Genomic DNA, 17,748 nt, shown 5'->3' on the forward strand with positions numbered 1-17,748 from the left:
GTGAGTATAAATAAAAAAGAATAGGACCACTCCATCTACAAGGCGACTAAGGGATAGGCTTACAAACTTGGGATTCTTTTTTTAGGCGATGGGCTAGCAAACTGTCACTAGGTATATGAATCTCAATTCAATCAAAAAGCTAAACAGCTGAACGTGGCCTGTCAGTCTTTTCTGGACTGTTGGCTCTGTCTAACCCGCAAGGGGTTATTTTATGTATGTATATACTATAATTTTTTTAAACAAAATTCTGTAGGTACTTAGGTAAGTCCATTCTAACTATATACAAAAAGTATGTAAGTATATTATGTCTGTAATTTACAGGCTACATTATGGTAGTACTGATGCATGTAGAGATTGCATATAATTGTCGCTTTGGCGGTTATAATGCTAAGCATAATTGCATACGTGTAAAAAATATATTTACGTAAATTATAAGGGCACATTATGGGCAATTTTGTGTTCGACATAGTTGTAGGGACAATGCGATCTATTATAGAGTAGTGTGAATCCACCTCAATTTTAATAAATAAATACATACATACATAAAAATCACGCCTCTTTCCCGGAGGGGTACGCAGAGACTACATCTTTCCACTTGCCACGATATCTGCCTGCATACATCCTTCGCTTCGTCCACATTCATAACTCTCTTCATGCAAGCTTGGCGGTTTCGGGTACTCTTGACCTGACCCTTTGCCAGGACGTCCTTAATTTGATCAAGAAACGTTCGTCTCTAAATAAATGTTAAAAGTAACCTGCCCTAGTACATAAGTCCGCGACTCTGAAAAACTGCCGTGGGAAATTCTAGAAAAACTTAGCCTTTGACATTCCGAAGGTCTATTCTATATCTGTGCCAAATATGGTGATAATCAGTCCAGTAATTTTTGAGTTTATTCGTACAAAAATAAAATTGTTTCCTCTTTATTATTTATTACTCACAAAATTTAGCTAATGAATCAGCTCAACTTGTCAAGAAAAACTACAGTGAATAATAAAGGACATTTTTTTCCTAATATACTTACCTATGTACTAAAGTGATCCTGGATATTTATTTTTATTTATATTACAAATCAGATGAATCGTAAAACAAAATACAAAAGTATCAAACGGAATAAACAGCAGGCCAACTCTTGACTTTGATTCGATCTCGATATTCGATCTCGATTCGATCTCGACAAAATCTGATATTGATCACAAAACGGTACTCTTGAGCCGAATCGAATCGAAATCGAGATCGAGTTGAAATCAACCTAAGATGGCGATCCGTTAACCATTTCCGGGTAATGACGTAATCTACATCGAATGAAAGGTTCTTTATAGTGACACTACTATCTAAAATTTTAAATTTACAATGACTTCTTTTCTTCCAAAAACACATATATTTTGTAATGTTTCTGTAAATATAAGCTATTTTACATCAAATAAGGGCACAATAACTAGTGAAACGTTACTAATTTTCGATCAAACTAAAGAATTTTATTGGATTAATAAATACCTTTGCACAATTTTTAAAAAAGAACTTTGACAGTGACACTTCATAGAAAAAGGGGCGCGCGTTTATAAAAAAATTTAGTAAAAACAGAAAACTTTCAAGTGCTTGGAATGTTTGAAAAAATGTTTAAGTGGTTTTGTGTTGCCTTTTTAACAGAATTTATGTTATTTATTGATATGGGTTTTATAAGTAAGTCGAAGAGTGAGCTTCGTTTGTTCACACGTCTAATATTTTTACTTCATCTGTTATATTTCCTTTAATACGCTATCAAAACTTTTTGAACATGAGTCAGAATGCAAGGCCTACATATCCCCAGTTGGAAGCTTTGGTGAATTTTTTGGAGGAAAATCCAGGAATAGCTAAAGGTCATCTGCGTTCCGCTCAAGCAAAGTGGGAGACTAAAAGAAAATGGGAAGAAATTACCATTACGCTAAATGCTATGGGAGGGACGCAAAAAGATGCCAAAGGTTGGACAAAGGTAAGATGTTTAATGCATGATATATAAATAATTAAATATTGCTAGTAGTTTCATTGTGAAGATAATGTTGATGCATTTTTCTATGGATATTTACAAGTTTCTTTATTCAATCATAAATGTTTTATTAAAAAAGTATCAATATGCATAATGTTAATGGTTATTTATTCGTTTTCAGTTTTGGACTGACAAAAAATATGCCCTAAAGAAAGTTTTAGGGCAGCGTAATGCAGATGCCAGCTGAACCGGAGGTGGTAGATCTGCCAACTTACCTCCACTCACATGTATAGAGGAGAGAATGGTGGCTATTCTTGGTGGCAGGGGTTTTGCAGAAGGGGACTCTCAGTTTAGTGTTCCAATACTACCATCTCAGGTGATAATTTTTATTAAAGAAGTTAAAATAGCAAAGAGAGATCGCATAAAATTTTGCATTTAAAATATTTATTCCACAATCCTTTGCCCCTCAGTGCTAAATTAAACAAAGAACTTATTGGAACATGCAGGTTAGAACCATGGAGTTGATAAATTTGTTTTTCTATTGTTAAACTAATTCTGAATTATTGTAATTAGGACCAACCATCAACCAGCCAGCCATTGCCAGCCAGTGTAACATCAACACCACTAGGACAACAGGAAGATTCTATCGTCTTACCTCTACCGGGAACTCCAGCCCACTCTCCACCTTTAGCCTCTATGCAATCTAGTAAGTTTGTCTTTCTATTTTATGCAATGGGAGTACAAACTTTGGATTTCTTCCCCTTTTTCAGCTAGATAAAATCTATATAATTATATATATATAATATGAAATTAATTACCTAAAGATTTATGTTATGTTAGTTAATAAATAAAGTTTACCAATATTATGTTTTAATTTTACAGCCCCGAGAAGAAGCCCTCGAATTCGAGCCAGGTTGAGTCGTCAAGCTGCCAGAACAACAGGAGAGCGAGGTAGGCGATCTCAACTTCAAGTTGAAAGAGATCGCCTTGTTTCCATTGAAGAGAAGCGGGTCAAGGCAGAGCTTCTTCAGGCTAGAGCATTGCAAGAGAATATGGCGGGACTTGCTGCAGCTTGCAATAATATAGCTGAAGCCATATCAATATTTGGGGAAAGACTGGTTAATGTTGTAGAAACTTTTATGCAATCACATTAAAGTTTCTACAATTAAACGTAAAAGTAAAGTAGTTTTTGGATTTATGGATATGGATGGTATTGCTGTTTATTTGTTGTTTTTCTTTTTTATTCCATGTTATAACTAGTAGATTACATTAGTATTATTTGACAAATACCAATGTTAACAGAAATACTTTGTAATGTGTACCATATTTTTAAGTGTTACAATTATGTTTACTTAATAATTTTTGCAATTAAATTAATAGCATACAGTAGTAGTGGTAGTATAAATGTATAAAATAAAACAATATTAATATGATATATCTTTATTAATTTGTTCGTCTCCTTGTCCACAACATATTCACTATACGTTGCCGGGCTTCAACTCCTCTGCGCAGTTCCAGCGTGGCTCCAGCGCTGTGCGCGGCGGCGCTCGGCGCGGGCTCCGACGATGGCTGCTGCGCGGTGCCCGACGACAGCGAAGGGTTAACTTCGCTGGGGGAGGGGATGCGTGCTGTGTTACACATATTATGTAGCACACAACATGCGTTAATTATTTTTGAAACCATGTCTGGTTTATAATGAAGCACCCTATGCTTCAGCAAACACCGCCAACGTGCCTTTAATAACCCTATCGTTCGTTCCACTCTGTTACGAGCTGAACAGTGTATTTGTGTATAGAATTCTTCTGGAGAACCAGCTGCAGCATTGACAATTGGTGTCATCATGTACTCTCTTTGTGCATACCCCGAGTCACCTGCAAATATTAACAAGATGTCATTATTTAAGTTCAGCTTAGTACCTAGACTGGGCACCTATGCTTAACAGCTGAGGTAGCATCTAGGAAAATATTCTAATGAAATTTTTCCAATCATAGAAATGTAAATAAATAATAAAAATAAACACTTACCTAACAAATACACTGTCTCCCCTTGGTTCACTAAATCAATTAGGTGATTTTTGATTGCATGTTGGTTAAAGATGTGTGAATCATGGGTAGCACCACCAAAACATGCATCTACACTTATAATATTTAGATCAAAATCACATATCTGAAACAATAAAAAAATTAATATACCTTTTAACAGTGGCAACCTATACATTCACAAATTACTTCATTTGGTAAGGTATAGTTAATTTAAATGATCTTACAATTTGCACATTTCTGGAATGGTAGTGTTTTCGGTTGAAATACCAATCCTCATTCTCTGATGGTCTTACCATGGCCACATGTGTTCCATCTACACAACCAATAACACCGGGTATTCCATATTTTTCATAGAATCTAAAAGTTAAAAAAAAATTATGAAATGTAATATTTATTATAAAATTTATGTTTCCTACAAACATTTTCCTATAAGAAAATTTTATTGTAACTACTTACTTCATCTTTATAGCATTCCGTTCATTAACATTAGTAGGGAACTTTATATATTTTTGTAGAATTATTATTTGGTTGAACGCATCGGTCACCTCTTTGATACACCTTGACACTGACTGCTGTGACATTGCAGTACCATAGTTCCTTCCTACGATACGTTGATAACTGCCTGATGCATAAAAAGAGAGAGCAACCAATATCTATAACAAGAAGAAAATTTAAAGATTTAGGTATAGATTTTAGAACTAGAACGAAAAAACTATAAAGAACTCAAATACTTGCCTTAAATTTTATGGGAATATCACTTCTGCGAGAAGGTGCCTTTAAGTATGGGGAGAGCACCTCCACAAGCTCCAAAAAAATTTCTTTTGTTATTCGATAGTTTGCCACAAATTCTTCATCGCCAATTTCTATAGCTGCTGCACAATAACGTGCTATTTGCGTTCTTCTTCTTCTTTGGCGTGCGTCAACTCTCTCAGCTTCATCCAATAAATTTAATTGTGCTGCAAGTCGAGCCATCCTGCTATCAATCCACAAAACAAAGTTGTAGACAAAAAATTGCAAATATTTCCCAGCACTTTCACTCACGAAGAAAGATTATTGTATCTCAAAGCATTATTGTTAAAGAAACTTACCTATTTTCTATAATTTAATCTTGAAAACACACTTTTGATTTCAAAAAAGTAGCGTCTTGTGAATCGTGTGATTTGACGTATGTTTTCGATTTAAACATGAGCATAACTCGATCTCGATAGTGTCGAGAGTAAAGGTACAGTTACACATGCTCATTACTAGCATGCTAAAAAACGTGCTATTAGTATGCTTAATATGAGTATGCTTATGAACTGTTTACATTTGCTAGCAATAAGCATGCTAGTTTTAAGTATGCTACTAAATAAGCATGCTCAAAGCAAACACTCCAACACAAATGCGATTTTAGCATGCTCTTTGTTAGTTCAAACAAAACCATGGACGATGAAACAACCATCCGTACGGAGCTTAATAAAGTTATTCTTTTGCTATCGTTGCAATGCATCCGAAGACTTCTCTCAGGTAGAAAGAGAAAAAACCAATGTAAAAGGAATAGGAAGATTTGGGTCCGTGATTGGCTAAGTAGAAGGGAACAACTTGGAGCAAGTACTCGATTGCTAGTAGAAATGCGAGAAGAAGATATTGATGGTTACAAAAATCATTTGCGCATGTTACCGCATCAGTTTGACGAATTACTATCTAAAGTTGAAAGCGCTATAAAGAAACAAGATACACACATGCGAAATGCTATTCCACCAAAAGTGAAACTGGAAGTGACATTGAGGTATCTAGCAACTGGAGATTCGTTATACACATTAGAAGCACTTCACAGAGTTGCAAGGTCTACTATATCTCTATTTATACCTGAAGTGTGTGATGCAATATACAATGTTCTGAAGGATTATATGCGGGTAAGTAAAGTAAACCAGTGATTATTAGTTTAAATCAAGTATTTATTGTTTAAAATCTAGATTAAAAACTTACTAAACTAAATTTAACTTTAACACATTTTCCATGCTTTGTTCAACAAATCTTCTTCAGAGACAGTAGAATCTGATTGGGATAACGCGTAAGGAAGTGTGTAAGTGACTGTATTTGTGTTTGTACTGGGAGGTATGAAAGTCATTGTCTGTGTGTTTGTAGTAGGAGGAGTGTAAGTGACTGTATTTGTGTTTGTACTGGGAGGTATGAAAGTCATTGTCTGTGTGTTTGTAGTAGGAGGAGTGTAAGTGACTGTATTTGTGTTTGTACTGGGAGGTATGAAAGTCATTGTCTGTGTGTTTGTAGTAGGAGGTGTGTAAGTGACTGTATTTGTGTTTGTACTGGGAGGTATGAAAGTCATTGTTTGTGTAAAGGGAGACAAATTTGGGTACTGGCGTCGACGTCTTGCTGCAGTCAGAATTGTTTGGATCTCATGTTGTACATCTAATGCGTCGTACAATGGTAGAGTTCGCAATTGAGCTGCAACATTTTGAGCAAAATAATGGAATTCGTCGTAATTAGGCGGTGCATTTATAGCAGAACTAATATTTTGTAAACGATCGAGAGCATATGTAATGGGTTCTTCTTGTAAGCTTCTTTTTCTACGTCGTGTTGATGAGTTATTAGATGAACGCGATTGTGATCGATCTTCTGTAGTTGGACTAGGAGAGGGTGATAACACATTCATCGATTGCGGCGTCAACGAGTTTGAATATGAAACAGCGTCACTTGGTTGTGAATCTTGCGATGGCTCGTCTCTGTCTTGTATCTGTAAAAAAAATATATTAAGTTTATAAAATACTTATTTGTTTTTTTTACAGATTCCCGGTTCTGAAGATTGGAAACGCATTGAACATGGATTTAGAACTAAATGGAACTTTCCAGGTTGTGTCGGAGCGTTGGATGGCAAACATATAAATATATTCGCCCCTGATGATACTTCTGACTACTATAACTACAAGGGCGCTCATAGCATCATACTTCTGGCATTAGTTGATGATGACTATTGTTTTTCATACGTAAATGTTGGGACTAATGGTAGAGCTTCTGATGGAGGTGTTTATCAAAAATCTAATTTAGCACAAGCTTTGGAAAATAATTCTCTCAATTTTCCGGACCAATCAGTTATTGTGGCAGACGCTGCTTTTCCTCTAAAGTCATACCTTATGAAGCCCTATCGAACAACTCCAACGCGTAAAGAAAAAATATTTAACTACCGTTTATCGAGAGCCAGACGAATCGTTGAAAATGCGTTTGGTATTTTAGTGACACGATTTCGAGTTTTTATGGATGCCATAGATATGGCCCCCAAAAATGTCGATAGAATTACATTAGCTGCCTGCTCTTTACACAATTGGCTTCGGAAAACATCTGATATGTACATCACGCAAAGATGCGTCGACTTTGAAGATACACAACAACGTGTTGTGGTACCAGGATCATGGAGGGCACAACTACGGACTGCTTTGGAAGGCTTACCACCTACACGCTACGCTAACCACGCTTCTCGACAGGCAGGAGCGATAAGAGACATCTATGCGCAGCTCTTTGAAACTACAGAGGCGGTACCGTGGCAAGGTCATATGATTTAAATTAATAACTACATAGAAAATGCTGTACTACTTATTCTATGATATTAAATAATTGTGTGTTACTAACAGTTACGTGCATTTTTATTTAAGTATTGTAAACCAAAACTCACCAATTCCATAGAAATAGGGTCCCTGTAATCGCCAGTGTCTCCAAGGAAAGAATGCATTTCGTGAAACCAGGACATAGATGGGTTGTACACAGTAGCGGCACCAGAACCGGATCGCTTGGAATTCTCAATTTTTTTTAATTCGCTGTGGTAAACGGACCTCAAGTTCTTGATTTTTGATTTTATAATTTTCACAGTCAAAGTAGGATCGTCCATGTTGGTTAATAAATCTTGATATGCATTATTTCTTGCAATATTGTTTTTGTACTGTGGTATATGCGGATTCCATAGGCACTCGTTGTTCCGATATAAAATTACAAATTTCAACGTTTTTTCATCGCCCCAGCGAGACATTTTTGGCGAGAAATTGTGCACGCGCATCTACTGTGAACGACTGATCGCTACTAGCATGCTCAATAAGCAAACCTGTTTACACGCGCTAAAAGCACGCCCCCTTCCACCCGCGCCGCAGGTAGCATGCCCAAAAATCGCACGGCCGTCGATTTTTGAGCATACTCGTAATTAGCATGCTAATTATTAGCAATGTTTCGACACACATACCACTAAGTAGCAATTGCTCAATAGTGGCATGCTTTCGTGCTAGTAATGAGCATGTGTAACTGTAGCTTATAAGACATAACGGCGGTTTTCGATTTCAAGTAGTTCACTATTCGACCACAACTCGATTGGCGCTTCGGTCGTTTTCCAGAGTACCAAATTACTGATTCTCGATGTCAATTCGATTTTGATCGTAACTCGACCGCGTCAAGAGTAACCCTACAGTTCAAAGTTATTAAGTACCTCTCATTTTGAAATAAGCTAAAGCGCCATCTAGTCGACATTTACTGTACTAATAAATATAACAGCGCTATCTATACAAATTGTTCATTAAAATACAACAAAGCATGCTCGTATTGTTTGGTACAATGCTATTCGCTGTTGTTAGTTCTAAAAGTACACACTAGATGGCAGTCTTACAATTTTTAAAGGAAACAAGTTTTCTCATACCAATCGTGGAGATTATCTATTGAATATATGCATTGAAATACCTACATATTAAATTTTAAAAATAACTATTACGAAAAGATATAAGAATCGTGGCAAGTGGAAAGATGTAGTCTCTGCCTACTCCTTCGGAAGAGAGGTGTGAAAAAAAGAAGCTATAACAGAAAAAAGCGTAGTAAAAAGAAGCAAAGCCCTTGGCAAAAGATGATACAATTTCTTTCATAGCTTTGCGTACACCTTCCCCACATAGTTTCGAGCCCCGGGTCCGGCTTTTTCTCCCTCTTTTCTCTCTCTCCCTCTTTCTCTTACAGTCATAACTCTATTTATGAAAACTCGCGGTTTCGAACACTCTTACCTGGGCCTTAAACCAGGATATCCTTAACTTAAAATTTTAATAATAAATGTCTTAATAATTTTGGCGTCATTGTGTACAGTCGGCCACATAGAAAAGTGTACCACTTTCATATCATCGACTTATCGAAGGTTTCTTTTTCTTTGTGATCCACTGTACACGTCTAATACGATTTAAAAGGTTTGCTGCCTTGCCAGATACAAGGTGTACAGACATAAAATAACATATAATCACGTCTCTATCCCCTGCGGGGTAGACAGAGCCGACAGTCACCAAAAGACTGAATCAAATGATTGTGAAAGCTTCCGCTGTTTGGCTAAATGATACAGACATACATATGTACTTATAATCACGTCTTTATCCCATACGGGGTGGACAGTGTCTAAAAGACTGAAAGGCATATCAGGGTGTTACTAACTGTTAATGGCTTCTCAATACATTATGTATGTAAGTATTTATGTCTTTTGTTTGTAATGTATGTTTTCTTTTCAGTATGCATGTGCACTTTATCACACAACCAACTTAAAGATTTTCCATTTGGTCAGCTGGTAGAGAATGCCAAACGGCATTAAGTCCGCCTTTTGCACATTTATTTGTGTAATAATTATTTTTTATGTATAACTGACCTCAATTCGGAATTGAACTTAACGCTCACTAGTTATTTACCGATTTATTTTGGTTGTAGGCAACCGTCTTTATTAATTAACCCGAACTATCGCTCCCGCTACACGTATTGACTTATCATAATATCTACATTCAGGTCTACCCTTTTTTTAAAGGCTAACGCCATTATTGGACACATGGAACTTTTTCTCAAAAAAAACGGGATCTTCAGTTTTTACCGGAATGAAAAGTACTATGTTTTTCGCCAGACTCTTAATTAGAGACAACAAACAAACAAAAAATTACTTTCGCATATAATGTACATAACATTATATTATTTGGGATTCATTTCGTTCGGAAAAGGCGAGAAGTATAAAAAAATATAAAACATATTCATCATTTTATTTCTGACAACTACTTAAATTCGTTCCGGCAGTACTGTTTAAAACTAAGTATTTACCAAACATTTGTTTCTACACCCTGTATTACGCTTTCACATAAAAATAATCTCAACTTTAAAAAAAAATCAGACGACAAACTTCGCTAATCTCAAAATAGATTTATGACAACTGAGAAAAATTAATAAAATGAACATAAAAAAAATAAACATGTTAAAAATTATATCGAACATTCTGTTCCAAATTTAAAAATTACCAAATTCCATTTGATGTATTAATTCAAATAGTTCAAATTAAATTCAATTGATTGATCGGTCAAGTTGATGGGTTCAATTGTTTGATGGGTCCATTTTGTGGGTCCAATTGGTTTATAGGAAGATTGCGTGTTTCGGGTCCTTCTCGTGGTAGCATTTGACGTAGTTCCACGCTGTCTGGGCCGGGTTGTTGCCTTTGTTGGCTAAGCAGGCGTCTATCAGCTTCTCCACGTTGGTTTTGTCAGCTGTGTAATGAAAACGTGTTGACATTATGGAATATGTAATGTATGTAACATTATATTCGACGGCCTGTGTGGCGCAGCGGTAGTACGCTTGTCTGTGACACCGGAGTCCCGGGTTCGAATCCTGGCCAGGGCATGATGAGAAATGAACTTTTTCTGATTAGCCTGGGTTTCGGATGTTTATCTAATACTATAAGTATATAAGTATTTATTATAAAATATAGTATCGTTGAGTTAGTATCTCGTAACACAAGTCTCGAACTTACTTCGAGGCTAACTCGATCTGTGTAATTTGTCCCGTATATAATATTTATTTAATATTAGTTGAACTGACTTTACTACTGAAGGGATTTTCAGAAAATGGTTGTCTTTTTTTGACATTGCAAAATATTGTTGATTCCTTTGATTATGAAAATGTTATCAAAATCTGTAAAAAAGTGCGTAGACTTATAAATGAGGGATTCTTCTTTTAGACGATGGGCTAGCAACCTATCCCTATTTGAATCTCAATTCTATCATAAAGCCAAATAGCTGAACGAGGCCTATCAGTCATTTCAAGACTGTTGGCTCTGTCTACCCTGCATTTATGCAGACACGTCAGTATAATAAACTCTCGACCAGAGATTAGAACTTCCCCAGTATCATCCCGTTCGACTTTAGTTCTGTGGTCATAAGTAATACAGTTGTTTTTGACCTGGTCAGTTTCCAACGGGAATTACCATTTCCTGTCTAGTCATAAAATTAAGATAGTTATCACGAGTCGGCAAAATTAGTTTGTACTGCGTTCGTAGAGAGCCCAGGACACTGTATTGTCACATTTTATTTTTATTTTGATGTGCTTTCACATTGTGATTTATATATTTGTGATTTTGAGAATAATTGGAGTGCTTGTGTGTTACCGAAATGAGTTGTGTTGCGGTGAAATGTTGTGATACTTATTTTAAAATGTCAGAGGTATATGTATAAAAGTAAGATGTCTAACAATTCGGCCAGAATGTAAATCTATAATAACGGTTTTTTTCCTTTGCTTCTTAACAAAAAAATTGCTCAGCGTATAAGTCACACGATTCAGCGGTAAACGCTGCCAGTGTTCTGGGCACGATGCCTCCATGTGGCGCATTGGAGCGTTTATATAATACTTAATTGAAATCTTTTACGAAATATAGTTTAATGTAAGTGTCAAGTAAACTGTCTAAAGCGACTTAAATTGTTTATATATAATATTAACGTAAGGTTTTTTAACAATAAAGAGTTTTTAAATATACCTAACGATGGAGCGAAACATTCCGAGTCCAAATATATAAAAAACTAATTTTGGCCAAAATGGCACTTACGTTAAGTATTTCTTTGCTCCTTATAGTTGCAGCGTGATGTTATATATTCAACGCAAAAATATTTTTTCAATTCGAACCAGTAGTTCCTGAGATTAGCGCGTTCAAACAAACAAACTCTTCAGCTTTATAATATTAGTATAGATGTATATGTCGGCCTCTGTGGCGCAGCGGTAGTACGCTTGTCTGTGACACCGGAGGTCCCGGGTTCGAATTCCGGCCAGGGCATGATGAGAAAAGACCTTTTTCTGATTGGCCTGGGTCTTGGATGTTTATCTATATAAGTATTTATTATAAAATATAGTATCGTTGAGTTAGTATCCCGTAACACAAGTTTCGAACTTACTTCGAGGCTAATTCAATCAGTGTAATTTGTCCCGTATATATTTTTATTTATTTATTTAGATGTTGCACCCTTAATAATGATGAACTCTTACCTGGGTTAGGAACCTTGGCGAGGGCTACATCCTTCTTGAACTTGCCGTCCTTCGTCATCAGCTCAGACTTCACCAGCATACACAGAGCATACTTCTTCAATGGCTCGTTTTCTGTCTGAGATTTAAAAAGAAAAAAATTTTTTTTTTTTCAATAATTTCTAACAGAAAGTAAGTTTAGGTAGTCGTGTTATGAAAGACTTAAACATGGTATCACGTACATTCAATCACGTCTATGTCCCTTGCGGGGTTGACAAGAGCCAACAGTATTAAAAAGACTGAAATACCTCGTTCAGCTTTATGGCTCGAAGATGGAACTAAATCATTGATTACTCATAATAAAGTAGATATTGTGTAAATTACCAACTTTTTTCAGGCAGTGAAAAAATAAAACTAAAGCGAGAAGCCTTTTTCCGTAAAAAAATTAGGAGACGACTCAATAATTTACAAGCAACATGTATAACTAAGGGATAGGCTTACACACTTGGGATTTTTTAAGCGATGGTTTAGCAACCTGTCACTATTTGAATCTCAATTCTATCATTAAGCCAAATAGCTGAACGTGGCCATTCAGTCTTTTCAAGACTGTTGGCTCTGTCTACCCCGCAAGGGATATAGACGTGACCGTATGTATGTTTGTATGTTGGCTCTGTCTACCCCGCAAGGCATATAGACGTGATCATATGTATGTATGTCGGCTCTGTCTACCCCGCAAGGGATATAGACGTGACTATATGTATGTATGTATGTACTATACCGTATACGGTACCTTGTAGTCACCAGTCTTCAGTTTGTTGACCAGCTGTTCATCCACCTTGGTCTCAGCGAGACATTCCGAGCGATGTTTCTTTAGTTTCTCTTTTTGTTCGTCTGTTAGGGCCTGAGACAGAGAATGTGTATTAAAATCGGCAGAATATGAGTGGACTTTATTGACATTAGTTGTATGTATATATATTTAAGCTATATCTATACATATAATAAATCTGTAGAAAGGTCAATTCTGTACATTGAAAATATTGAAAAAATAAATAGCAGGGGGTGTTACTGGATCGATACCAAACACAAAAATGTGATTAAAAAAATTTTTGTCTGTCTGTCTGTATGTTCAGGCATCACGTGAAAACTAACGGTTCGATTTTGATGAAACTTGGTATAATTATACCTTATTATCCTGGGCGTAAAATAGGATACTTTTTATCCCGAAAAAATACGAAGAAAAAAAAATCTTAATTTTTCAGTTTATCCATAGACGTTGTTCTGTAGAACCGCGAACACACGTTGCGTTACCCGCAGTGGATTTAGCGCCGTAACCTGTAGCGCCTAAAGTCGGCTTTGGCTTGAACCGTTTGCTGCACAAGCGGGCCGCTACTAATTACTATGAAAAAAATACTACATAGCTACATTAATTCCCATCAAGCTGAAAATGAGTATAATTATTTAAAACACAATCAAAAGCATTATTTCAAAATTCCCCATGATTCCGGTTTAAGGAAAAAAATTTACTCACGGTCAAAGGTAAAAAATGGGTGTATCGCAATTTTCTTTAAAACGGTAAGTTTTTCAAATCGGAAAATTACCTCAGACATGAATTGAAGATCATAAAGTTATCTATAAAAAAGGTATCAATAATTTTTTTCAACAAAGCTACCGTTTCTGTGATATAACGATGCAAAAAGTTGCAAGCGTCATAATATGCATCCGTTTCCTTGCCACCTCTGAGGTAGTGTACTATTAGCGCGTTTTTTTTTTTACATTTTTATTATTAAACTTGAAAAAGTCTGAAATAGGTTAGAATAAACACGTGTTTTCACTACGCAGTGGCACTCAAGACTAACTTTCGTATTTATTATTTAAAAAAAAAATTGGAATAACCCTAAGTAAAGAAAATGATTTTAGGACAATAATAGAGGTTACAATTATCAAATTCAATGCAATAATCAAATTAAAACTAAAGCTACTTATAAAAAGAAAGAAAAAAGATGACTAAAAACTAAAATTTAATTTATAAATTGTACAGTCCTTGCATAGCATCAACATGCGGGAATGTGCCCAGAAGGCTGGCAGCATTGCCAATTCGAATGGCAATGCTGATTCTCTGAGCCAGATAATTTCCAGCCCTCCGGTCAAGATATACCTCAATTAGCTTTTTCGACAATTGTCGGAAAAGCTGATGGGCAGATAGGCCCCCCGGTCCCAGAGTTTCTACCCCAAAAGGTTCAAAAGTATAGATATTACCGATAACTACATACATACATACATAAAATCACGCCTCTTTCCCGGAGGGGTAGGCAGAGACTACCTCTTTCCACTTGCCACGATCCCTGCATACTTCCTTTGCTTCATCTACATTCATAACTCTCTTCATGCAAGCTCGGCGGTTTCAGGTACTTTTGACCTGACCCTTTACCAGGACGTCCTTAATTTGATCAAGATATGTTCGTCTAGGTCTTCCCACCCCGACCTTTCCCTCCACACTCTCCATGTATATCTGCTTAGTCAACCTGTTTTCATTCATCCTCTCCACATGACCGAACCATCTCAACATACCCTTTTCTATTCCTGTAACTACATCTTCTTTCACATCACAACATTCCCTTATCACACTGTTCCTTATCCGGTCACTCAATTTCACACCCAACATATTCCTTAACGCTCTCATTTCCACTGCATTTATTCTGCTTTCGTGCTTCTTTTGCCATACCCAACTTTCACTCCCATACATTAATGTCGGGACCAACACGCCCCTGTGCACAGCCAGTTGAGCCTTTTTGGATAGTTTCTGACTGCTCATAAAGGCATGCAAAGCTCCATTCACCATGTTCCCCGCGTTCACTCTCCTTTCAATATCACTATCACACTTGCCATCTGATGTAAACTTTGATCCCGATAACTACATATTTGCGCCTTTTGAGGTTTTTTGCCTCATTTGAAGCAAAACGGCCTTAGATTTAGTAACCTGAAGATGAGACGGCGCAAGTGTGTCGACACAAGTAGCATCCCACACCAAAGGCTGCCCCAATCTCCAGGGTACCAAAGTCATACCATCCGGTCTCTTGGCATCATCCCGAGCCAGACCGTTTGGTTCTAGGAGGATTATATCATTTAGGGCGGCATGGCGCCCTAAACGGCCGGCACTCCTAGGGCATGAGAGGCCGTGGTGTCCATAGCCGACAACGGTTATTATGCAAGGACAACTATTATTAAAGACTAACGGTATTTCATGTGTTGAGCATTCTGAGATAAAGCAGCTATACGACCCTAGCCACGTACACAATTAATCAGAGAGACAGATGTTGTCTCAAGGTTTCACTACAGTATAAATGAAGGGACTGGGTTTCATTATACTTATGTATATTTTATATTTTGAATTCAAGTTAAAATTACCGACAGAACAATATTTTTACTTATATTACTGCTACATAGAGTATATACGAGACGTGCTTATGCATATTTATGACGCTTGCAACTTTTTGCATCGTAATATCTCAGAAACGGTAGCATTATTGAAAAAAAATATTGATTCCTTTTTATAGATATCTTTATGATCTACAATCTATGTCTGAGGTAATTTTCCTATAAAACTTACCGTTTTGAAGAAAATCGTGAAAATCCCATTTTCTTACCTTTGACCTTGGGTAATTTTTTTCTTTAAACCGGAATCATGGGGAATTTTGAAATAATGCTTTTGATTGTGTTTTAAACAATTATACTCATTTTCAGCTTGCTGGGAATTAATGTAGCTTCATTCCTATTTTTTGGTCTAAATTGACCGGATTGAAAATAAAATGGAGAAATAAACCATCTACGCGAAGACCGACATCCGCGCGGACGGAGTCGCGGGGGAAAGCTAGTTTCTACTATAATTTATTTATTTATTTATTTATTTACTAATTTATGTACACAGAAAACATCGAGACTGATAAACACAAGAAACAAAATTACAAAGGTTCTGCTTATTTCAAAACAAATCTCTTCCAGCAGACCCGAGATAGGAAGGCAGGATAGGAGGGATAGGCATGATGGAAAGGGTGACAGGCGTGTACTTATATAAATATATATATATTTATGTGTGTGTTTGTAACGAACAAACACAAAAACTACTGAACTAATTTTCACGACATAAGGCACAGCTACAGCTGTACCTACGAATAGACTACATTTTTTATAACCAAGGTTCCTTTTTTTTTGGAATTTTCCACTGGAGCGAAGTACTGCCAGTTAAAGAAGTCAATCAATTTTTTTTTTAATGTTTAAAATTCTTTTAATAGTCATTTGAACTTAAATTTTATACCTGCTCTTAGTTAAAATATTGTGCACATTTTTTTTTCAAATATTCTCACAATGTCTTCAAACATACATAGATTTTATGTATGTAGATAGATATATAAAAACTCTTTATTGCACCATAAGAGTTAAACATACAAAACAGCATAAAACAGATAGAGATGGTACAAAGGCGGACTTATCGCTAATGCAAATAATGCACTCTATCTCCTATTCTTAAAATTTGGACAACTCTTTTGTCTTTTTCCTCCTATCAATTCGAATTTTTTATCAATTTTTTGAGGCAAAATACATCAATTCACACCAAGGTTACCTTGTCTAACAATCAAATAATAAGCTGAGAAAATTAAAATAAGTAAAATTGAACACTTACCTGAGCCAAAACTAGGCAGGCAGCGATTACGATAAAAGTTTTCATATTGGCAATGTTCTTGTACAAACTGACAAACATGCGTTCAAACTTCTATATATATAGTCGATGATCCGACGATTCAGGATAATAACACCGGGATCACGGGATGGCCAGGGGTTGATAACATTGAGGTATATTTTTTTATGCCGTGCCGTGGCGTGTGGTTCCCGGCACCAATACATAAGAGAATAGGACCACTCCATCTCTTTCCCATGGATGTCGTAAAGGGCGACTAAGGGATAGGCTTACAAACTTGGAATTCCTTTTTTAGGCGATGCGCTAGCAACCGGTCACTATTTGAATCTCAATTCTATCATTAAGCCAAATAGCTGAACGTGGCCATTCAGTCTTTTCTAGACTGTTGGCTCTGTCTACCCTGCTAGTGATATAGACGTGACCATATTCATCTAACATCCCGACCTGTATTCGGGTGTATTCGGAGGAGGTAGACGCTAAGCATTGCGATTAATAAATTATGTACGATTTAATTCAAAAGAAAAATTGGCAATCCATTTTAAATAATAGATAATATACAGTATTGTATTGTATTTTTTATCAGCTGAAAATATTCAGTTACCTGTATGAAACATAATTAGATAACCTTATTATGACAACTCTTACCTAAAAATATTTAATTAATATTTTATTTAGAATAAGTAGCATTTTTTCTAATTATTAAATAATAATGGCAAGTATTATGAAAATTACAAAAAGAAACCACTCTCCTAAACTGCTATATATTTCAATGTCTTATAGTTTTATC

General features: G+C 36.1%; 5 protein-coding genes across 6 annotated transcripts; 2 read left to right on the forward strand and 3 right to left on the reverse strand.

The window, feature by feature from the left end:
- The first annotated feature begins 2,216 nt into the window (after positions 1–2,216).
- Positions 2,217–3,296, forward strand: LOC132902949 (uncharacterized). Its single transcript, XM_060949995.1, has 3 exons — positions 2,217–2,340; positions 2,538–2,670; positions 2,847–3,296. The coding sequence occupies exons 1-3, from the start codon at positions 2,266–2,268 to the stop codon at positions 3,116–3,118; spliced, it is 480 nt and encodes a 159-aa protein (XP_060805978.1). The 5' UTR covers positions 2,217–2,265; the 3' UTR covers positions 3,119–3,296.
- Positions 3,297–3,388: 92 nt separating this feature from the next.
- LOC106139939 (putative nuclease HARBI1) lies at positions 3,389–5,216 on the reverse strand. Of its 2 annotated transcripts, XM_060949967.1 has the most exons (6): positions 5,095–5,216; positions 4,742–4,982; positions 4,463–4,659; positions 4,231–4,363; positions 3,989–4,130; positions 3,389–3,835 (listed from the first exon to the last, which is right to left on the reverse strand). In XM_060949967.1, the coding sequence occupies exons 2-6, from the start codon at positions 4,976–4,978 to the stop codon at positions 3,408–3,410; spliced, it is 1,137 nt and encodes a 378-aa protein (XP_060805950.1). In that variant the 5' UTR covers positions 4,979–4,982; positions 5,095–5,216; the 3' UTR covers positions 3,389–3,407. The 2 variants fall into 2 exon arrangements, with proteins under 2 accessions (XP_060805950.1, XP_060805949.1); XM_060949966.1 differs by having other exon boundaries at positions 4,742–5,216.
- A 6-nt stretch (positions 5,217–5,222) lies between these two features.
- On the forward strand, positions 5,223–7,675 carry LOC132902941 (uncharacterized). The gene is made up of 2 exons (XM_060949965.1): positions 5,223–5,901; positions 6,793–7,675. The coding sequence occupies exons 1-2, from the start codon at positions 5,401–5,403 to the stop codon at positions 7,561–7,563; spliced, it is 1,272 nt and encodes a 423-aa protein (XP_060805948.1). The 5' UTR covers positions 5,223–5,400; the 3' UTR covers positions 7,564–7,675.
- Positions 5,895–8,051, reverse strand: LOC132902942 (uncharacterized). Its single transcript, XM_060949968.1, has 2 exons — positions 7,674–8,051; positions 5,895–6,740 (listed from the first exon to the last, which is right to left on the reverse strand). The coding sequence occupies exons 1-2, from the start codon at positions 8,049–8,051 to the stop codon at positions 5,991–5,993; spliced, it is 1,128 nt and encodes a 375-aa protein (XP_060805951.1). The 3' UTR covers positions 5,895–5,990.
- A 1,992-nt stretch (positions 8,052–10,043) lies between these two features.
- On the reverse strand, positions 10,044–17,009 carry LOC106131520 (general odorant-binding protein 56a). The gene is made up of 4 exons (XM_013330635.2): positions 16,947–17,009; positions 13,059–13,169; positions 12,293–12,407; positions 10,044–10,527 (listed from the first exon to the last, which is right to left on the reverse strand). The coding sequence occupies exons 1-4, from the start codon at positions 16,989–16,991 to the stop codon at positions 10,397–10,399; spliced, it is 402 nt and encodes a 133-aa protein (XP_013186089.1). The 5' UTR covers positions 16,992–17,009; the 3' UTR covers positions 10,044–10,396.
- Between the last annotated feature and the right edge of the window lie 739 nt (positions 17,010–17,748).

Source organism: Amyelois transitella, chromosome 20 (assembly GCF_032362555.1).
Source record: "Amyelois transitella isolate CPQ chromosome 20, ilAmyTran1.1, whole genome shotgun sequence".
In the NCBI taxonomy this organism is placed as follows: domain Eukaryota; kingdom Metazoa; phylum Arthropoda; class Insecta; order Lepidoptera; family Pyralidae; genus Amyelois; species Amyelois transitella.